Source organism: Marmota marmota, unplaced genomic scaffold (assembly GCF_001458135.2).
Source record: "Marmota marmota marmota unplaced genomic scaffold, marMar, whole genome shotgun sequence".
Taxonomy (NCBI): Eukaryota; Metazoa; Chordata; class Mammalia; order Rodentia; family Sciuridae; genus Marmota; species Marmota marmota.
This window is the reverse complement of record NW_026000316.1, coordinates 32,572-55,150: the sequence shown is the minus strand read 5'-3', so window position 1 is coordinate 55,150 and position 22,579 is coordinate 32,572. Positions and strand designations below refer to the sequence as shown.

The following is a 22,579-nucleotide window of genomic DNA, read 5'->3' as shown; positions in this document are numbered from 1 at the left end:
TCATAATTCAGGGACTCATCTGTATGTGATTTGTATGTTTGGTATCTCACTGAAAGTCAAGAACTGAAAGACAGAGGGAATGTTTCTGAGATAGAAAAGCTGACTCTGGTACATAAAGTGTTCAACAGTTCAACAGGATTGGCAATGGAGGGGCTTCCATTTTGTGTCATTCTTGTAGCACTGCTGTTTCCCTGTGGGATTATGGCATTTATGCATATTCATTCATGCACAAGTAATATATTGAGTTATCAAGCATATTCTAGGCACAATGAAGAAAAAATGCATATAACCCTTGTCTTCAGAAAGCTAAATCTCATAGCAGAATTCAATATTCAATAAATATTATTTATGCAAATATATTACTACCAACTCTGATAATTCCTTTTTTTTAAAAAGTACAAAATGTTAAGAGAGAGGCTAACAGAAGAAAAATTGACTATTATGGAGGACAATAGGAGGTTCTCTGAGTATTTAGAGGCTTCCACTTGAACCATGGAAAGTCAGTCCATAGGAAGGGGGCTAAAAAAGCTAGAAAACATCACGGGGAGGACAAACAGCATGTTTAAAAACCTGTGGTAGGAAGATATGTGACCTGTTAAGAAACAATAACAAAGTAAGTCCAGTATTTCTGGGAAAGAATGCAGAGAGATATTAATGGAGAGGTAAATACTATGTGCTGAAGGTTTATCTTTCATTGCTTTGAAATTCCTTTCCATAGAGGTCTCTGATGGTTTCTCTACCCATCATGCCTCACTTTTAGCTTGAAAAGTTCGCTTCTGAGCTGCTCCAGAGTATCTAGAACCTTTTGATAATTCTCTTGGATTCTGCGAAGAAAGTGCATTGGCTAATGCACTACAGCAAGCAAGGGAAAAAAATTCTTGAATATATTGAAGTCATATATATATATATATATATATATATATATATACACACATATATACACATATAATATATACACATATGAATATATATTCTCAGCCATAAATGCAACATGTGTAGTTTCATTTCTACATTCATTTCTAGTAGTTCTGTACTATAATCGAGATCATAATGAAATAAAATCTATTTTATCTTAAATCTTGGGGTTATTTGAAGGTATCACCCTGTACTTACACATCCCCACCACTTTAGTTAGCTGTTTATCTTCCGCTACACAGTACTCTGGTGTGATCTTGGCCCTTATGTAACTTCACCTATTATAGGCTTTCTTACCATACCTATCATTCGCTTTCTTTTTTTTAAAATTTATCTTGTAGTTGTAGTTGGATACAATATCTTTAATTAATTAATTATTTTTTATATGGTGCTGAGGATCAAACCCAGGGCCTCACTCGTGCTAAGCAAGCACTCTACCACTGAGCCACAACCCCAGCCCCTATCATTTGCTTTCTTTTTTAGAAAATGTAAATGCTTAGTTAAATTATTAGTTTTTGCCCTTGCATGACTCTATCTATTTTGGAATAAACACTCTGAGACATTAATTCTAGCCCTAACTTTTCTTTAAACTGTTTGTGGCCTTAGACAAGTCATCTAAAATCTCTGAGCCTCAAATGCTTCTTTGTAAAATGAAATACTTAATTTGTATATGTTAACTAGTGTTGAGGGCGTGGCCGCTCAACTAGGTTATCCTTATCCAGTATTCCTCCTAAATTTTGTGTTCCTTAGAGCTATTTGTGACTATTTCTCTTTTAATTAGGCCTCCTTAATGTCCTTGTGGATAGGATCAACTCTCTCTAGATAATTTTCTTTTTTGGAGTGGTATACATAAGACAGCATTTAAGAAATTATAATATATTATAGTATTAAGCCTGGATCAAAACACATCTGATAGGTAAAAATTTCCTGCTATAGATCTGGAATTCTCTAAAATGGGCTTAGAAACTGCCGTATGTGTACCCACAGTGGGGAACCAGAAGTGTGCCAAGGAGTAAAGAAAACCAATGAATGTATATGCTTCTCTTTCCTGAAGCAAAACTTTTACTCAAGGATTTGGAATTGGCTTTATACTTTTTAGAAAAAAACACAAGTAGGTCTGGGATTGTAGCTCAGTAGTAGAGCACTTGACTAGCACATGTGAGGCACTGGGTTCAATCCTTAGCACCACATTAAAAAATAAAGAAAATAAATTTATTGTGTCCATCTATAACTAAAAAAAAAACCACAAGTATATTATTACTAATTTACAAAAGTCATATGATACATTACAAAATATTATCTATAAAGGAAAGTTTTGGACTCAACTGTAAAGATTAGGGATTTTTCATCTGCTTTTGAGACAAATTGAAAATATTTGCTTTTTGAATCCGGGCCCAGTGGCCCATGCCTGTAATCCCAGTGGCTCGGGAGGCTAAGACAGAATCATGAGTTCAAAGCCAGCCTTAGCAACAGTCAGGTGCTAACCAACTCAGTGAGACCCTGTCTCTAAATAAATACAAAATAAGGCTGATAATGTGGCTCAGTGATTGAGTGCCCCTGAGTTCAATACCTGATACAGAAAGAAAGAAAGAAAGAAAGAAAGAAAGAAAGAAAGAAAGAAAGAGAAAGAAAGAAAGAAAGAAAATATTTGCCTTTTTCATAATAAGCACTCTAATAGAGTATTATTTTATCAAGAAGGGGAAGTCCTGTTAAATGATGAAGTATGTTGGATAAATAACATATCATTCATTATGAAGGTTTAAAGAGTCTTATAGTGAAACACTTGTCTGAGACAGATACTCCATCTTGAAAGTCCAGGTTATCTTGCATGATCTTGTTTAGAGCTTAGGCTTTAGAGTTTAGTCTGGATTAATACTTGATTTCAAACACTTGGATGATATATCACAATTCCTGATGACCTACCACTCTTCTGTTATATACCCCACTTCTGACATTTACTGCAACAAAGCAAATTATGTTCTTTAAAATTATGGTGTATAGCTTTTCAACCATAGAGGTAATAAATATTATAAATATATGTACATATATATGTAGAAAGAGGTAATATACTATATCTATGGCTGAGAATATATGTGAGTATATATATATATATATATATATATATGACTATATGTTGCATTTATGGCTGAGAATATATATTCATATGTGTATATATTATATGTGTATATATGTGTGTGTATATATATATATATATATATATATGACTTCAACATATTCAAGAATTTTTTCCCTTGCTTGCTGTGTGATATTTAGCAATTTACCTAATCTCTCGTATCACCAGTTTGCTTGCTTATTAAATGAGTACAAAATATCATCTCTCTTACCTACTATGCAGGCAGTATTCTGTGTAGAGACAGATGATATTTTGTACTCATTTAATAAGGAAACAAACTGGTGATAAGGGAGATTAGGTAAATAATGTGCTCAGAAATCAAGTTAGGGTAAAAGAGAGAGATGGAATAGTGTAGTGTGGTAACATATTTTTTAAAACCCCAAAACTGTAAACAGACCAATTAAGTGTTTTCATATCAGTATGGTAACCAGCCAGTGGAATGACAATAAAGACAAAGACTAAAACGTAAGAAACACAAGACCCTAGGCTTGTCTATTCCAGCATCCTCTGATTATACATCACTTCCTATGTGAATAATTAGATTGTAATGGAGAACATGCCAGGAATTCAGCTGGAAGAACCCAAACCAAAATTTAAGTTCTCAATCTGGCTTAGAATCTTGATCTTTCACTACATAAATTCTATAACCAGCCCTTTAAAATTATTCTTGGTTTTTATATTTGTAAAAGGAGAGTTACATCACTTCACCTCTCTGATCTTGGGTGGATTTGCTTACCTAAATGAAAAAAAGAAATGAAACAATTCTAGAATTTTGTAATTGTGCTGGCCCTTCACTTTAAATGACTAATGGTGACCTAAGAGAGAGGGACTTCATGAACAGCTTAAAGTGGAACAAAGAAAAATGTAATGTTCCTTTTCCTTTTTAGGTATGTAAATAGTATTTTGGGGGGGAGGGGATAAACGCTTTGAACATTTCCTCTCCTGTGGGGGAAGAAAAGGGTTTGGGAAGATTAATTCCAAGCTCCTGTAGGGATTCTAGCCTGCAAGGGAGGGTATGAGTCTGAAATATCTGTCTCTGTAACCTCTGCTTGTCTCCCCTTATCACCTAGGGGTGTTAGCCTGCTTGCCTTTTTGGCTCTCTGGGCTCCCAAGCATCCTGGCCCTGCTCCCCAGGCAACCCACCACCCTTTGTTTCATGTTTTGGACTCTCTTATCTAGCATCATAGGTAGGGGTGTGCTCCCTGTAGACCTCATCATCTCCATGGTTCTGTCCCACCCTCCCTGATTATCTCCCCCTCTGTCAGGACACCATGGTATATCCCAAGACCAGACAGGGAAGATTGAGAGGTCTCACTATCAGATGCACCCACCTGCCAGGACTGTGAAAAGTTGAGGGACCAGGTTCCTGGGGAATATGGGGTCTGGGGAGAGGTATCCTGCTGCCTGAGTTCAGATCACTATCCCTCTTCAGACAGATCTGATGTGGAATTTCACAAGGAAGGGGGTGTTATGGGATTAATTAAAAGTAGCCAGATTTGAGGAAGGTCTCTTTCCTAGCTTGGACTGTAGCTTGTGGTGTGCCCTCTTTCTGGGGAGGCATTGTCTGTTTCTGGGCCTTGGCTTACCTTCTGCTTGTGAAATGCTAGGTTTTCAGTAAAGACAGTCACATTAATCCCAAATTCCTCTCCTCAAGGCATGTTTGAAGAACCTAAATGTTCCTTTTAGAGGGCCTTGAAGCACTTTTCCCCTCAACTGGGAGCACCAGGGCACACAGTAGCATTTGAAGAGCCCTTTAGCTCCTTGTCCCTGGGTCAGAGCCAGATGTTATATAACTTGCCTCTTCCTGATTCTAGATAACATCAAGATGCCAAAAATTGAAAAAGCTGTGCTCCAGAATGACCCTAGTGAAACAGAGAGTGGGGCTCATAAGCCTAAAACACCAGAGCAGAGCCAAGAAGACAATACCTTACATTTAGGTGACCACTCTCTAGGTGGGTCTAGAATAATGCTATCACTTCTTTAGGTGCTTCTTCATAGCAGTTAGGTTTAAGGTATAGGCAACCCACTGCTTATGTGCCTTTAAAGGATATAGAGGGCTTCTGCAACCTTATATTTTTCTGCCTCATTTTCCTGATAGTCCTTTTTTAAATTATTCTTTTCCTTATCTTTTCGTTCCTTCTATCTTTATGGATAGGATTTAGGCCTATGGTTGTCAAGTAAAATTAAAAGGTTTTGGTTCCAGAGAAAGAGGCCAACAAAGCATAATTATTTGTGTTTGATAAGACTTGAGAGTGATGTCGTCAGTTCAAAACATGGTAGATAGCATTAGTATTTTTTTTTTTTTGAAGAGGGTAAATGGTTGATCTGGAACCGAATTGCAATAATCAAAAGTATGTGGTGCTGGGGCTGGGGATGTGGCTCAAGCGGTAACACGCTTGCCTGGCATGCATAGGGTGCTGGGTTCGATCCTCAGCACCACATAAAAATAAAATAAAGATGTTGTGTCCACCAAAAACTGAAAAATAAATATTTAAAAAAATTCTCTCTCTCTCTCTCTCAAAAGAAAGTATCTGGTGCTGGAATTGTGTTGTATCCTTTTCTGGAAGTGCTTTGTTGACATATAAATTATCACTACTCTGGGTAAAAATTTTTTAGGTATGTAATAACAGTATTTTCATGTAAATATTTGGATATGAGGTCTTTTATACCTTATGTTAGGCATTTGAGGTTTTGGTTTGATAGTCCACCCTCACAAGAACTCAAATTGTAATCCTTTAATAACCTCTGTGAATCTCACTGAACATTAATCAGCAGACCTGTCCAAAGGTGACAACTTGATCTAAACTCTTGAAGATTGAAATGAAGAAAAATAAGAGTTGGAGGCCATGATGCTATTGTATTGAAATATATGTTTCTTTGGTGGGCACTTAAGGTTTCTGCTTTTAAACAGAATAATGGAATAGCATAATTCTTATTTCATAGTGCCTCTTAAATATCTAAATGTATTGATTAGATGGTATATTTTAACACATGTAGCTTTTTAATTGTTAGGGTAAAAAGGAAATGTGAGTGGATGAGACTTGTGTTGAAAAATTTTTGTTTTTCTTTGTACCAGGGATTGAACCCAGGGGTGTTTAAAAACTTGAGCCACATCCACAGTCTTTTTTATTTATTTTTATTTTTTTATCTTGCTAAGTTGCTCAGGACCTCACCATGTTGCTGAGGCTGGCCTTGAACTTTTAATCCTCCTGCCTCAGCCTCCCACGTTTGTGGGATTACAGGCATGTGCTACCAAGCCTGGCTAAAGACTATTTTTGAATGAAAAATAATGTACATAAGCATTATTTTGGAGGCATTTTAGAATTGGAGGCATTTTAGAATTCTTGGAGGCATTTTAGAATTCTTATATGTGAGTTTTATTATATCTTGGAGACAAACAGTTCTCTCTGAACAAATTATGAATCTACATTGAAAGTGAATGAGAAAATAGTTTTATTGCATGTTTATTTTTTATACCAAGTAATAATTTTAACTACTGAATGTGCTTGCTGTATATTATTGCTGTAAGCAGTTTGTATAATAAACTTAGAACCTTGGCCTCCCTAATTTCAAACTGATCTGTGGCATGATTGCTACCATTACTGATGAAATAAGACAATAAAGATGATGTAATGAATTTTAAAAATAAAGTTGGTTTAAGTCTATTTTAAGACTGATTTTATTTGTGCTTTTGGGGGTACCGAAGATACATTATATGAAATGATTTGTTTTGTTGATGGTAGGGTGTGGTATTTTTTTTCATTATAGGCAGACACAATACCTTTATTTTATTTTTATGTGGTGCTACGGATTGAACCCAGTGCCTCCCATGCACCAGGCAAGCACTCTACCACTAAGCCACAACCCCAGCCCTGTCCTTATTCTTAATATATATTTTTCTAGATATTTAGATAAACTATAGTTGATAATCTATAAAATAATTAGCACATGTCTAATTGTTTAGTTAATATATATTTGTCTAATGGTTTTTCTTCAACAGAAAACCCATAATTTATACATTTTATATGTACATTTATCTGATACTCTGCCTTTTAGTTAGATATTTGAGATAAATGTATTTTACTATAAATTTGCTTTTAAGTAAAAATACAATCTTCAAGTAGTTTCTAATTCTCAAGTTATTGTACAAACTTATAAGATGATAAACAAATATAATTCTGTCTACAGAAATATCCAAATATTTTAACTATTTTCATTGATATTTCTTATCAAAGTACAATAATTTGTTTATAAATTCTAAGGTTTTCAGAAATTGTTCCAAAGTATAACTAGGAAAAATTCTAGAAAATAAAGATGCTTCAACAGAGAGAAAGCACACATTGGAGATCCTAAAAAAGAAAAAATAAATCATCTTTGAGTAAAATAAGGTCTTTATATTCTAAATTTTAATGATAAACATATTTTTAAATAGAAAAATATTTATATCATTATCTAACCAGATGATATAAAAAATTAGAACAATTAAAAAAGAGATTTATATGTATCAGACTAACTATAAAAATTTTAAATGATTAATTCAAGGATATTTCAGACTATTTTCCTAATTTGATTATATGATGTGAGCTAAGATTTTTTCCATATTTTGCATGACAAAAACCTATTAAAATGTAAAGTTTTTTTAAAAAAGGTCTTTATTGCCTAATGATTCTTGCTATTTAAGACAAAGATTAATTTTGGTAAATAAATTTACATCGTTGATTAAACACTAAGTATATTAAACTGCTAACTTAGATCCCAATTCTGACAATTATCCTTGGAGACTAAATTTGATTGATTCAAAGACACTGTTAATTCTTATATTTTGTTTTTTAGATAATTATATGAATTTGGAAAAACATTTTATTAGGACTGAGTTTCTCCAAATTAAAGTTGTATATTACTTTTGTGCAATAAAGGTTACAAACTTTAAAAAATTCATTGATAGTAAATAAGTTCTCTAGCTGGACCTATTGTCTATAAAAAATACAGTAAGATTTATATACTGCTCCCTACACTGGGAAATAACCTTAATCATACTTTTTAAAGACAATTGAGAGATACCTATTTAAAGAAATAATATTCTAAAATATAAAAATATTTTGAGACCTTCTCTCAAAGAGATTGAGAGTTCTTTCTAAATTGTTAGGATAAATCCACTTATCTATATTGAAATTATAATAATCAATAAAAGGTTAATCTATTCTTATTTAAATATTTGTACTATAATATATAACTCAAACTGACGATACTATGACTTATGCCAAGCCTTTACTCAATTTTATTAAATTAAAAAAGGGGGGAATACAGGACCCCAGGGAGACATACTAGATTTTATAAAATATTTTTAATATTTTAATTTTTTTTCTTAAAATTATAATATTGAGAGTCTTAATGTTACTGAACACGATTCAGTAAATTAAATCAGATATCAAAGAAAAGTTTAAACCAGTCATCCTGATCATGACTGAGAAACCTGGCTCAGGAAGGTAAACTTTCAGCTACAGAGTTTATAGCCATGCAGCTTCATGAACAAGCTTGTCACGTAAGTAAAAATTATAAAAAGACTTGTATGGACCCATTTCCCAGGTCCATCTTTAATGTGTCTTGCAGTATGGACTGGAAAGTCCACCCATGAAACTAGATTAATTTTCCTGACTGTAATGGTCAGTTATACCTATATATTGATTCTATGGTAAACAGACTATCTGGAAGTATCTTTTGAGAAAAAGACAGTGTTGGAATAATGGATTGTTCCGCATCTGTATGGACTATTTGGCTTAACATGATGATCTCCAGTTACATCCATTTTCCTATAAATGACACAATTTTGTTCTTTATGGGTATATAATACTCCATTTTGTATATATAGCATATTTTCTTCATCATCTATTGGCATATACACCTAGGCTATTGTGACTCATGCTGAAATAAACATGGGTATGCATGCATCTGAAAGTATGCTGACTTTCAGATAAACACTGAGAAGTGGTAGCTAAATCATATCACTAAGCTACAGTCCCAGCCCTATTTTTAGATTTTGAGAGGCTTCAATAATGATTTTCATATTGGCTGTACTGATTTACATTTTCACCAACAGTATCTAGAGTTCTTTTCCCTTTCACATCCTTCCCACATTTATTGTTATTTGTATTTTTTTTGAGAGAGAGAGAGAGAATTTTTTAAATATTTATTTTTCGGTGGACACAACATCTTTATTTTATTGTTATGTGGTGCTGAGGATTGAACCCAGCGCCCCACGCATGCCAGGCGAGCGCATTACTGCTTGAGCCACATCCCCAGCCCTGTTATTTGTATTTTTGATGATTGCTGTCTGACAGAAACAAGATGAAATCTCAGTAAAGTTTGGATTTAAATTTCCTCAATGGCTAAGGAAGAACACTTTTTTTCATATAATTTTTGGACATTTTTACTTCTTCTTTTGAGAAGTATGTCTGGATCATTTGACCATTTATTGAATGTGTTGAGTTTTTAAAGTTCTTTATCTATTCTGGTTATTAGTCACCTGTCAGAATAGTAGCTGTAGGCTCTGTCAGAATTTCATTCTGTTAATTGTTTCCTTTGCCCTGCAGAAGATCTTTATTCCTTGCTACTACTACCTGAACTAAAGGAGTCCTGTTCAGGAAATTGTTGCCTGTGCTTTTATGTTGAAGTGTTTCCTTATAGAAATTGTAGAGTTTCTGATCTTATACTTTAGGTTTTTTCATCCATTTTGAATTGAATTTTGTACAGGGTGAGAGATGGGGAAGGATGAGTTTTTCTTTTGTCTGAATGTCTATACATGGGAAAATAAAATGAACAAGTCTTATTTATTTATTTTAGAAATTTTATTGGTCTGCTGAATCCTCAGATTTGAAATTACTATTTTAAAAGCCTGTTTCAGCTTTAGAACCATCAAATAAGACCTATGGTATTTTTTATAGGGAGATTTTAACTGTCATCTTGTAGGTAGTTTCAGAGGTATGAAATGGATAGTGGGAACACAATACATTTTATAGAAATGTTTATTTTACAAGCAACAATGTATTCATTATTCCTTTGCTATATTTTGCTTATTTTGATGTTTCAAGTAGAAGGTTTTGAAAGCAGTTTCACTTTCTGTTTTTCATAATAAACTAACATCTTCTCATTCCTGATTTCTCTGAGTTTTCAGTGCTGTTGAAAGGCAGAATTCAGAAAGCCCCCAATACTGAAATGATTGAGTGAATCTGTGTAAGATTCAGTTGATGAATCTAAATTTGAAGGCTTTTCTTACTTGTCTTAATGGATCTCTGAATAAAATAGAAATTCTTTTTTGTATGGGTTCCCTTTTGATGATTGCTGTGCTTTTTTCTAGAGAGTCAACCAGAAGCACTTTCTATCACTCCTCTTACGGAGAGAGTTAATGTAGTTTCCAACCTGAGCATTGCTCATGAAATCATGGTGAACAAAGATTTATATGTGGAAGAGAAAGATTTACCTCCAAACAGGTACAGACTATTCTAATTTTTCTGTTTCATATTTCCTGGTACAGGTTCATACCATAGTGGCTTTTTGAACATTTTTGAAGCATTTTATGAGTAACTTTAATGTTTGATTATGTCTTGAGTTGTATCAACAAATGAAACAGCAGATCAATCGGTATTATTATTAGTTAAAAAGGGTCAAAGTAGCAATATATATATATATATATATCTTTATTTTATTTTTATGTGTTGCTAAGGATTGAACCCAGTGCCTCATGCATGCCAGGTGAACACTCTACCACTGGGCCAAAGCCCCAGCCCAGCATATTATATTTGAATAAGAATAAATTAGTGCTGATTACTATCAAAATGTTCATTCCAGGCTCTCAGTTAATAATGAAATATAGAATGAATTTCAGATCTTTTTAGACAGAATGGGAAGGTATAGTTTGTCTGTAGATTAAACAGGTACAGATGAATAATCATTTTTCTTTTTTAATTTATTTTTTTAGTTGTAGTTGGACACAACACTTTTGTTTTATTTATTTATTTTTATGTGGTGCTGAGGATTGAACCCAGGACCTCATATGTGCTAGGCAAGTGCTCTATCACTGAGCCACAACCCCAGCCCTGAATAATCATTTTTCTAATAGTGGTATTCGGTACTCTTCATGTGATAAGAGATTTTACAGATCATTTCTCCTTCATAATTGACTTACTAAAGATATTAGTGAATCAGATTCAGAACCCAATTGATAAATAATACCCTTCTAAAATTAGGCTTTGGGGCTGGGGATGTGGCTCACGGTGGTAGATTGCTTGCCTGGCATAGTGAAGCCCTTGGTTCAATTCTCAGCACCAAAAAATAAAATAAAGTTAAAATAATAAAATAAAATAAACTTAGGCTTTTTTTGTTTCTTTTAAGTATGTTGATATTTCAGTGCATGATTAAGAGTCATTCAGCAAGTATGAATTGAATGCCTCTAATGGATTATTAATAGTTAAATGGGTAGATTTTTCATAAGAATCTGTATTCTATAACACTTATAATTTACCACTTTAAATGCTTCTGTTATGTTGCTACTTTAGTGAGTCTGTTAATGAAGCACCTTGGTCTGACAGTGGTTCTTTTCATCTTCACACATCTTAGATTTGTCTTGCCTATCGCCAGCAGTGACCCAGGCCAAGCCATTTCCCTAAAATAAGTTTTCGCCAAAACACGGGTCTCCTAGCATCATCTTCATTGAATTCATTTGGAGCTTGATTTAGACTAGTACAAAAAGCAAAACTAGGAGAGTGAAGATTTGTTAAAGTAGTCAGGGACTGTGGTGGTAATGAGGTGTCAATAAATTAAGCAGGTGGAATAATATTATCCATAGCTTGAATTTCATTACTTTGTTACTAACAGCCTTCTTCAAGTGTAGTAATGCACAAAGTATACTAGAAAAAAGGCTGAAATAGAGTTTGGGGTCATCTATTATCTATAGATATTGACAACTGGTTTCACTTTGGGCTTATAAAAGAATACTAATTACAATGATAGACTCTTCGTATTCTTTTTTTTGTTGTTTTTTTAAAAAATAATATGTGTTCTTTACAGCTATACAGGACAGTAGAATCTATTTTGATACATTTGTACAATAATATGCTCTTAAGGGCCTGCATTGTCATACATTCATTCAACAAACATTAAATACTTATTAGGTGGAAGGCAGTTTTTGATGGGTTAAATGGTGTCTTTGCCATCAAGAAGCTTCTCTAGGAGAGGCAGTCAATTAGTTATTGTGTAGAGTGATAAATTCTCTCATATCTAGTGTATGGAGTTTTATGTTAGTGCTTAGCTGCCTGGAGAATGTCAAAGAACACTTTCCTGAAAAAGTAACATTTGAGTTTAATTTGGAGTATGAATAGACACTTTTTAGATGGTCTAGGGAGAAGGACTCTTAAAAGAGAAAGAGGCTCTTCAGAGGCATAGAATGGTAGAAAACAATTATGCATTCATTGTAGTCGAATGTTACTGTTGGAGGCACAAAATTAGAAGAGGTGGCAGAATAGGATTATGAAGGATCTTAGAGACCATGTGTCCAGCTGGTGGTAGGTAGCTCCTGAAAGACTTTAAAGGACCATGACATCATGGTCAGATTTGTATCTGAAGAAAATTAATGAGTTTGGCAAGTATATGTGGCATTATGGTAGGGGTAAGACCATGTGGGGCAGGGTAGCCATATAGGAGACTCTTGCAATAGTCCAGGTAGGAGATTGTAGTAGGTGGGGATGGATTCCAGAGATAGGTAAAGAGCAGCATCTATGGAATTTGGTGACTAAGTGGGTAAAAGGGATGAGGAGAAAGGAATTAAGAAGGACTCTGGTATATACCAGACAGATAATAGTTGATGACTTCTCACAAATTATATTGGTGTGTTAAAGGATGAACTCTGACATTTTTTCCATTTATTTTTGTATTGTTTGTATTTTTAAAATAAAAACCCATTACTTTTTACTTAAAAAGTAATGTTTTTAGGGAAAAAAGGCTTAGCTTTCTGGTTTGCAGGACCAAATATAAATAAAGAATAGTTTTGAAGCACGAAAATAATGAGCTCCTTTTTGGACTTGATGAAGTGCTTGAAAGAGCTTTCAGTGTCATAAAGAAGGAAAACCTTTCCCCATATTTCAGGCCTAAAGGAAAAAGATCATCTAGTTCAAACGTATAAGTATATGGAAATAGAAACAGCTCACATCTAGTTAGATGCAGGACTAGGGTCAGAACTCAGGGTCTAAGCCTCTAGTTCATAGTTCTTTCTACTGCAGGAAGAGAGTGTCTCTGGAACCACGAGGTGCCCTTGTGAGAGGATTTGGCCCATGCATTTGCATTTGAGACTAACTTAAGTTTATTCAACCCTTCTCAAATCTAAACATAGTTCCTCCTTGCCTGTTGATTTAATGATTTTTTATGATTTTAAATGTTGTTTGGGAAATTATTATCCTATTTTATTTTTATAAGTAAAGTGGAATTTGCACATTTAACCTTCTTAACAGTCTGGAAAGCAGGTTTGTGGAGACAATGTACAATGCTTTTTGGGAACATCTACATGAGCAGTTATCAAGTACTCCTCCTGACTTCTCTTGTGCCCTTGAACTTCTGAAAAAAGTTAAGGAGGTGAGTAATCAACTTCCATCCATCAGGTTTTTTTTGTTGTTATTTTTACTTTTTGTTTATTTGCTTGTTTATTTGTACTGGAGTTTGAACCCAGGAGTAGCTTTACCACTGCACTATATCCTCAGTCCATTTTATTTTTCATTCTGAGATAGTGTTTTGCTAAATTTCTCAGGCTGGCTTTACAATCCTCCTGTCTCAGCCTTCCCAGTATCTAGGATTATAGGTGTGCACCACTGTGTGTGGTTCCTTCCTTTAGATGACTTGAAGTTCCTGAGTATCCTAGACCTTTAGATTGTTAATGGCTATTAATAATCCTAAGCAGCATACTTTCTGAACATGGGCAGTATAGAGTGGTTTCTATTTTATTTGTATGAGGTGATTATGAACAGTTAGGATATTACTATAAAAACATCATATATTTTCAATTAAATAAATTTTTACTGAACTCTTACTATGTTTTATGTGCTTCAGAAACACAGAGATGAGTAAGAATACCTTTATTCACAGGGGACTTGTACTTTTGAGTCAAAAGGCTATTTGAAGTGAACCTTAAAGGATCCTTTGGTTATTCCATCCTTGTGTTTTGGAGTAAAACAACCTAAAATATCATTATCCTTTATTAAGAATACTTTATCACTTTGTTGTGGTGTGAATTTTGTATTTCTCATATCCTTCACTTTCTTTTTATCATACCCTTACTTTTGTTCCTATCTTTATCTCATTCTGCCTTGAAAATAATAACTGCTACTATAAATAACCCAATGAAGCCTTGCACTGTAATTGCACCCTAAACAGAGTGAAACAATACTAAGAAATTTAGAGATCCACGTTCCTGACCCCCTAAAAATATGGTCAGACATTTGGCCTAAAAGCTTTGTTCACTAAAGAAAGTTCATGATTTTAAAGAGAATTTGTTTCTTTGATTTCCTTTTCTGGGCAGATCTTGCTATCACTGCTATTACCATGCCAGAATTGTTTAAGAAATGAGATTGAAAAAGCTCTGGACATGGATCTCCTCAAACAGGAAACAGAGCGTGGAGCCCTGAATGTTTATCATCTCTCCAAATTTATTCTCTATTTGATGAGCCTGCTATGTGCACCAGTTCGAAATGAAGCAGTGCAGAATCTAAAGAGCATAACAGATCCAGTACAATTGCTTAGGTGAGAATCTAGACATGCTGTCTCAGTCTGTTTTCTGTCGGAGTCCAGCTCCAACAGGGGGTCTCAGGAGATGAATGGATGGTGAGGAGTCGGCGAAAGCGGGGTGGAGAAACAACACAGACACCAAAGTGAAGATGTTGATCCCAATCTTTACTTGTGAAGTTGATCATATATACTTTTCATTTTGGCAGGCTCACAGTACTTTGTGGTTACAAAACAGGAATCATTATTCAAAGAAACAAAATATTACGTAGCTACAATTAGAATAGAAGAATGTATCTTGGCTTATGCATAAGCAAGCATTTGTACTTTCAGTTCGCGTTTTGCTTTGAGCTGTTTCTGCTTAGTTAACTTTTAATAATAGTTAGAAATGTCCCAAACTATTGGCCTATACCTTGACTATTCTTTCTTGACTTACTGACTGGAACCGGTGCCATGGTTATGGCAAGTGGTTGACTTTTATTAATTTTAATCAAACAAGAGTAAGAGCACAAACCATTGTGCACAGGAACAAGAACAAGTTGCCCAGTACTAAGCACTAATCTGTCTTCTTAACATTAATTTTTCTTCTCTAGATTTTAATTTAATTTCTCAAAAACTTCCTTGAGAGGAATACAGGGAGTTTTTCATTAGACATTAACAATTTACGCTCCACAGCTGAATCATTGCATTTAGAGCAAACAGATCTATTCTTTAGAAGTAGTTGCATTAATTGGGAAAGTCATGTTTTTTCCTCCATACTTAATGGTCATATGAGAAGTCGCAACTATACTTATTAAAGGAATACAAAAACAAATCAGCCCATTCCCAGAAACATACTGCGCTCCTCCAGAGGATGGACGCCTTGCGCCATCCACCTCAGTAGGGCCTTGCCATTGCCTGAGTCAGGGGAGGGGCGCAGCAGTTTTCTATAACTATTATGTGTAATACCACAGACTGGATAATTTACAAAGAAAATAATTTTATTTTGCCTCATGCTTGGAGGCCCAATGCTAATAAGCCCCATATGTTGATAGCCTTGTTGCCGGCACAGACCAAAGGTGGCATAGGTATCACATTGTGAGTGAGAGATTATGTGTCCTGCCTCTCTTTTTCCTTTTTTTTGGAGGGGGGAGCCGGGTACTGGGATTGAACTCTGGGGCATATTCCCAGCCCTATTTTGTATTTTTTTTTAGAAGCAAAGTCTTACTGAGTTGCTTAGTGTAAGGCTGTTTTATTTTCACAATCCACCTGCCTCAGCCTTACAAGCTGCTGAGATTACAGGTGTGTGCCATTACGCCTGGTTCTTTTTCTTATGAAACCACTAATATTCATTTATGGGGTTTTCACTCTGATAACCTTATATAATCCTAATCACCTATCAAAGGCCTCACCTATAAACACCATAGTTGGATTGTTTCCACCCTCTTAATACCTCAAAATGGTATTAAAATTTCACATGAGTTTTAGAGGAGGCAAACCATATTCAAATCATAGCATGTACTGTTCCTGAAGTCTAGTCTAGATACCATGCCAGAAAACTATGAGCCAGATACTATGATATAACTCCTGTCTTGTTTAGCTCTTCTGTTCTGAAGACCTAACTAACATCACTTTTCTTCCTGGACTGTTGAAATTTATTTTACAATGATAATCTCTCATGATTCCTTTCATAATCTTTACAACATTTAAGGCCCCATTTATGGCATGAAAACTTAATGTGATACTGTTAAAACATTAAAGTACAGTAATTATTATATCTATAGATTTCAAACCACTCTTTCCCAGATGTTCTCCTGTTTGTCTAACCAAAATTCTATGAGGGAACAGGAATGAAGGTTATTCTTGTTTCTTAGATAGAAGAACCCAAACCTAGAAAAGCAAAATGATTTGCCCACTGGGTTAGAAATTTAACAACCTACATTCCAAATATCCACATATAGTTGTTAACATTTTGGTGATATTCTTCCTCCCTTTTTCTAAAGTGATGGTGTAGCTACAGTGCAATGAATTCAGGCTGGTAGCTAAGAGGTCAAATATATCTGTTCTTATCTCTGCCACCAATTCAGTTTGTGGCCTTAGGTCCCTGGCCAGTGCCTTTGTGTCTTAGTCTGTTGTATGTTGCTGTAATAGAATATCTGAGGATGGGTAATTTATAAATAAAAGAGATTTATTTCTTACAGTACTTGAGGCTAGAAAGTCTACAAGTGAGGGACTGCATCAGTTGATGGTAGAAGACATCAAATGGCCAGAGAGAACTGGAGATCAAACTCAGAGCCTCAACCCTTTGTATAATCAGTATTAATCCTTTCATGAGGGTGAAGCCCTCATAAGCAAATCACCTTCCAGTAGGCTCCATTTCCAACACTGTTGCATTGGGTATTAAGTTTTCAACACAGGCTTTTTTGGGGACACACTCAAACCATACCAAATTATAAACTGTAATAGGACCATTGTCTTAAAGGCTTCACCTAACTCTAAGTACTATGACTATATGATTCTTTGTTTGAGTCCCACCTCTCCATACTAGAATTTCTTTTCATGGTGTAAATATTCTTTTTCTCTCTATGACAGGGGCATCTTCCATGTTCTGGGCCTGATGAAGATGGACATGGTAAACTACACTATATAGAGCCTTCGACCCTACATCCAGGAACATTCGGTCCAGTATGAACGAGCTAAATTTCAGGAACTCCTTGATAAACAGCCCAGTATGTTAAAAATTTAAGAGCAGGAGTGGGGAAAATTTGACACTGGGCTTGCTTTCTTACAGTGATTTTCTGTTCTTTTGCTTTGTTTTTTTAAATAGAAAATTTCTTCCTTAGGGAAGAAGTAGGGATAAAGATCATTTCTCTAAATCAGAAAGACCTACAAAATCACTTCTTTATTTACCAAGACTATATTTCAAAATCTTAATCTTCAAGCCTTGGAGTTTGAAATTATATATTCCCTTCTCTTTCATAGATCTTCTCAATTATACCACAAAATGGCTAACCAAAGCAGCCATAGACCTCACTACACCATTTCCAAGTTCTGACTCTCCCAGCTTCTCCTCCAGCATAGAATATTCATCTCCAGATCAGGAACCTAACAACCCAGAGATTCCCAGTCTCACAATGGTGCTATACCGGGGGTACTTGAACCTCCTTCTCTGGGGTCATGGAAATGAAGAATTCCCTGAGGTAGGATTCTGTGTTGGGTCGTTGTCTTGTTATTTTGTAGTCTGTGCCTCCTTTTACTGACAGCTTGTTTTTATTCTACCTCACCAGACTCTGCTGGTGGACAGGATCCGGCTCCGGGAGATGGAGTCCAAATTGCACCGCTTAACTATCCTGGCCTCAGTCTTGTTGGTGGCAAGAAGTTTCTCTGGCAGTGTTTTATTCAGCTCACCTGAATTTGTAGATAAAATAAAATATATAACTAAGGCCTTAACTGAAGAATTTAACTCCAGGTATGTTACATAGATCTTTCTTAAGTAGAAAATAATGGGGGCATTTGGGACACAGGTAGACAATATAATATTATTCATTGCAAACCACACAGAGCAGAGGCTTTTGGGGACCATCTCCAAAGATAGTCGGAGTTTTTGACAAGCCATATTGAAACTTGGGATAGAAAACATTTCTTATTGTATTTGCTATTTAATTGGGTAAGTTGGAAAACAGCCATGGAAAATATCCAAGAAAATCTTAATTCAGATTTAAAGTTTACAAGACTAAGAATATTGAGTGGATCCAAGAATGGAAACAACCCTTGTTTCCTTTGAAGATGGAGTATGGTATTGTATGTATGAATTAGCTGATATCTTGAAGGTAACAACAAAAGTATTTCATCTGCTGGAGGTAGAGAAACAGAATTCTTCCTTGAGTGGCTTAGCCGCTGCTATGGGGCTTTCTGGGCTTTGCTCTTATGCTAGGGCTGCTCTGTTTTCTATCCTTCATTATCTAGGCCTGAAGAGACTATGCAGAATGTGAGTGAACAGGTATCTGAGGAAATTCATAAAGGTCTTAAGAACATGGGCCTCACTGCTGTGAGTAGTGAAAATACAGCATCTCTTATAGGCCAACTCCAGAACATTGCCAAGAAAGGGAATTGCATTCGTTGCATCATTGGTAAGAGTTCCTGTGATAATTGTGGGGAAGAGTGGTGATAATATGTGGGGTGGATAGGTAAATTTGACTGGGGAATGGAACAACATGATAATTTAGGAAGTATTTTAGCTTTAGCTTTCCTCATCTATAATGTGCAGGGTTGAAATGGACTTCTTTCAATATGAAAAGTGAATATATGGTTTTAGGTTGGATCTACACCCAATTTAACTCAAAGGGGTGATCTATTATCCCACCAACCCTATTAAGTCATCCTGATAATTCTCTAACTATAGCCCAAGATCTATGTTGGAAAACCCTGTCTCTATCCCATGCTTTAAGCTACCATGTGGGACCCTACTGTCTTCCATGAGATTGATAGTGAGGCTGTAGACAATGTGCAACTGTGGAATGGAAACAATTAACTTGGCCAGTTTGCTTTGAACTGCAATATCTTATCATAGTTTGGTTTCTGTATTATGGTCTGAACTTCCTGCACTGACTTTAACGTGGACTTTAACTTTGGAATTTCAGGTATGATGTCTAGAATCTTTTTGTTAGGTCAAATGTGCACTATGATCTCACATATAGATATCTAAAGTAATCTTATGAACAGACAGAAATTTATTAGTTCACTTTTTTTATGGTACTGGGGATCAAACCCAAGTTCCTGCACATGCTAGGCAAACACTCTACCACTGAGAAAGGCCCTCACTGTGTTTTGATCATGCTTTATCTTTGAAAGCTTGATGGCATTCCCTCTTCAAATCATAGCTTACAGAAATCTCATTATATGGTTCATGCAAATGAGCAGATAGGTTGGTTAATAACTCAGTTAATTTAAAACTCTGGTGATCAGAGAGTGCATTATAAATTTTCATTCCCCTTTTTATTGTTTTTTTTCCCCTGCTCACAGAACAGAGGATCCATTTGTTTCTGAAATGCTGTTTGGTTCGTGGCATGCAGGAGTCTTTGCTAGACTTTCCTGGAGGCCTTATTTTCATTGAGGGGGAGTTGGCAGAACTGGGTTGGAAGTTTATCACTCTGATGCATCACAATCAGCAGGTATTTAGCCTGTACTATACTGAGATCCTAAATAATGTCATCCTTCCTGCTCAGGCACAAGAAACAGAAGTAGAGCCTATCTAATTGTGCTGGACCCAGCCATGGCAACAGGGACCCAGAAGAGAGGGTTCAGCATGTTCCTGGAATAACATCACCTATGGCCAACAAAGCAGGCAGCTCTCTCCCTTACTACAGCTGCAAGGGTCGAGTATATAAACACCAATTGGCCCTTAAATACCACCTTCCCTTAATAAATTTATGAGCTGCAAGAAACCTCAATTCCTTCTGTGAAACATCTGAAGTCAGGTGTTATGTTCTCATTTCCTTATTAGCTAAGAAATGGTGGGCCCAAAATTCTCCTTCACTGGCTAATCACTCCTAATATTCTGGTTTGAGCAGGCATCGTAATGTCAGATGCTAGCATTTTTTTTTAGTGGAAAATCATTTCCCTGAGGGCTGTGCAAACTGTGGGATTAACCAGAGTGTGATATAAGGTCTCCTGGAAGTCAGAAATTTTACTGAATTACAGGTTAAGATAGAATGTAGAGGGCTGGGGTTGTGGCTCAGTGGTAGAGCACTCACCTAACATGTGTGAGGACCTGGGTTCGATCCTCAGCACCACATAAAATTAAATTTAAAAAATAAAGATAAAAAGAGAATGTAGAACCACATTTCTGATATAAATTTTCCATATTTTAATTAAATAATTAATTATTTTGGTACCAAGGATGAAACCAGGGACACTTAACCACTAAGCCACATCCCCAGCCCTTGCCCTTTTTTATTTATTTTATTTTTTTAAAATTTTGAGACAGGGTCTTGCTAAATTGCTTAGGGCCTCGCTGAGTTTCCGAGGCTGACTTTGAACTTGCAGTCCTCCTGCTTCAGCATCCCAAGCTGCTTGGATTACCGGTATGGGCCACTGAGCCTGGCCTAAACTTATTTATTTTTATTATTTTTAAAATATTTTTTTAGTTGTTGATGGGCCTTTATTATTTGTTTAATTTATTTGTATGTGGTGCCTAGAATTGAACCCAGTGCCTCAAGTATGCTAGGCAAGCGCTCCACCACTGAGCTACAACCCTGGCCCCTAAACTTACTTATAATTAAAAAAAAAGATATAGCAATAGTAAGGGTCTTAACTGTTCTGGCATTTGGTTTGAAGCAGTATTAAAAAATGGAGATTAGATGAGAGTTGCTGTTATCTGCTAGTATGCATTCAGCTAAGGATAGGCCTCAGCCTCCATAGAATTTCTCTTGCTCAAGTGATCCAACTTTCCAGGCTTGGTGTCTCTGATAGTGATATCAAACTCGAACACTTAGGTCAGTAACTGACTTGTATTATGCCTTGTCCTATTTTATACTGAAATGAATCTTCTGTTTCCACATTTCTAGGCTCAGAACACCCCATTTTTAACAGATAATGTGAGTATTCAAAGCTGGGGCAGCCACCATACTTTTTCCCTACTTCTAGTCTGGGACTCATAACTGCTAGATTATTATTATCAACTCAGTTAAGCATCACAAATGACAAGTGTTCTAGGTTCACAAGGATATGAGCTTATTTTCTGAAATTTTAGATATTCCTCACATTCCCAGGCAAAGTGAAACATACCAAAAGCAGTATAGGAAACTAGGGAAAAACTGGATTTGAATTTGGGCTTGTTTAGAATGAACAGAGGAAAATAGGATTTAACTTATCAGATACCTAAGTGGGTGAAAAAAAATGTCCTTACCATTTCAGGAGATTGTGGGGAGCTGTATACAATTTACTTTGCCCAAGAGATGAGACTTGAATTCTATTAGTCCCATGGTAAATTTCTAATTGATTTCTCTGGACAGTAGATTCAGATAGGCAATACAGCTAGTTGAACAGGGTGTTTTTAAATTGAGATATAAGTACATCTTTATAGGACACATAATATCAGGATAATAAGCATTTCCATATTTTGAAACATTAATCATTTTTATGTATTGGGGATTTTGTAGTCTTCTAGTCATTTTGAAATATAGATTGTTTTACCCAATAATTACCCAAAAGTGCTGAAAAAGAGCCAGGAGTAATTCCTTCACTATGTTTTGTGCCCTTTTTGAACTTTTTTCCATCCCCACTGCCCCTGCCCTTCCCAGTCTCTAGTGACCACTCTTCCATTCCATTCTTCTATGAGATTGGCTTATTGTTTATCACAAATAAGTGAGAACATTTGGCGTCTGGCTTATGTAACTTAGCATAATGACCTCCAGTTCCATCCATATTGCTGAAAATGACAGGATTTATATCAGATTAAACAGACTTTAAATTAAAAAAAAAAACAGTAAACAGAGACAAATGAGGTCATTATGCATCACTAAAAGGATCAATTCATCAAGAAGCTATACCAATTGTAAATATGTGCATACCCAACATGGGACCATCCAAATATATAAAGTAAATATCAAGTCTAAAGGGAGAGAGAAACTCTAATACCCACTTTCCTCAATGAACAGATAAAACAGACAGAAAATCAACAAAGAAACACTTTAAGTGGACTGTACTATAGAGCAAATGGACCTAAGGGATATTTATAGGACTTTTCATCTAATAGCATCAGAATGTGCATTCTTCTCAATAGCACAT

The 22,579-nt window shown here is 35.5% G+C and overlaps 1 protein-coding gene across 1 annotated transcript; it reads left to right on the top strand.

Annotated features, from left to right (window-relative positions):
• The first annotated feature begins 4,867 nt into the window (after positions 1 to 4,867).
• On the top strand, positions 4,868 to 20,298 carry LOC107156246 (T-complex protein 11 X-linked protein 2-like). The gene is given in 9 exon segments (XM_048797321.1): positions 4,868 to 5,001; positions 10,404 to 10,536; positions 13,549 to 13,669; positions 14,610 to 14,830; positions 17,384 to 17,520; positions 17,774 to 17,991; positions 18,079 to 18,260; positions 18,758 to 18,921; positions 19,814 to 20,298. Coding segments are annotated over 9 exon segments (1,536 nt in total). The 5' UTR covers positions 4,868 to 4,874; the 3' UTR covers positions 20,047 to 20,298.
• Positions 20,299 to 22,579: the final 2,281 nt, after the last annotated feature.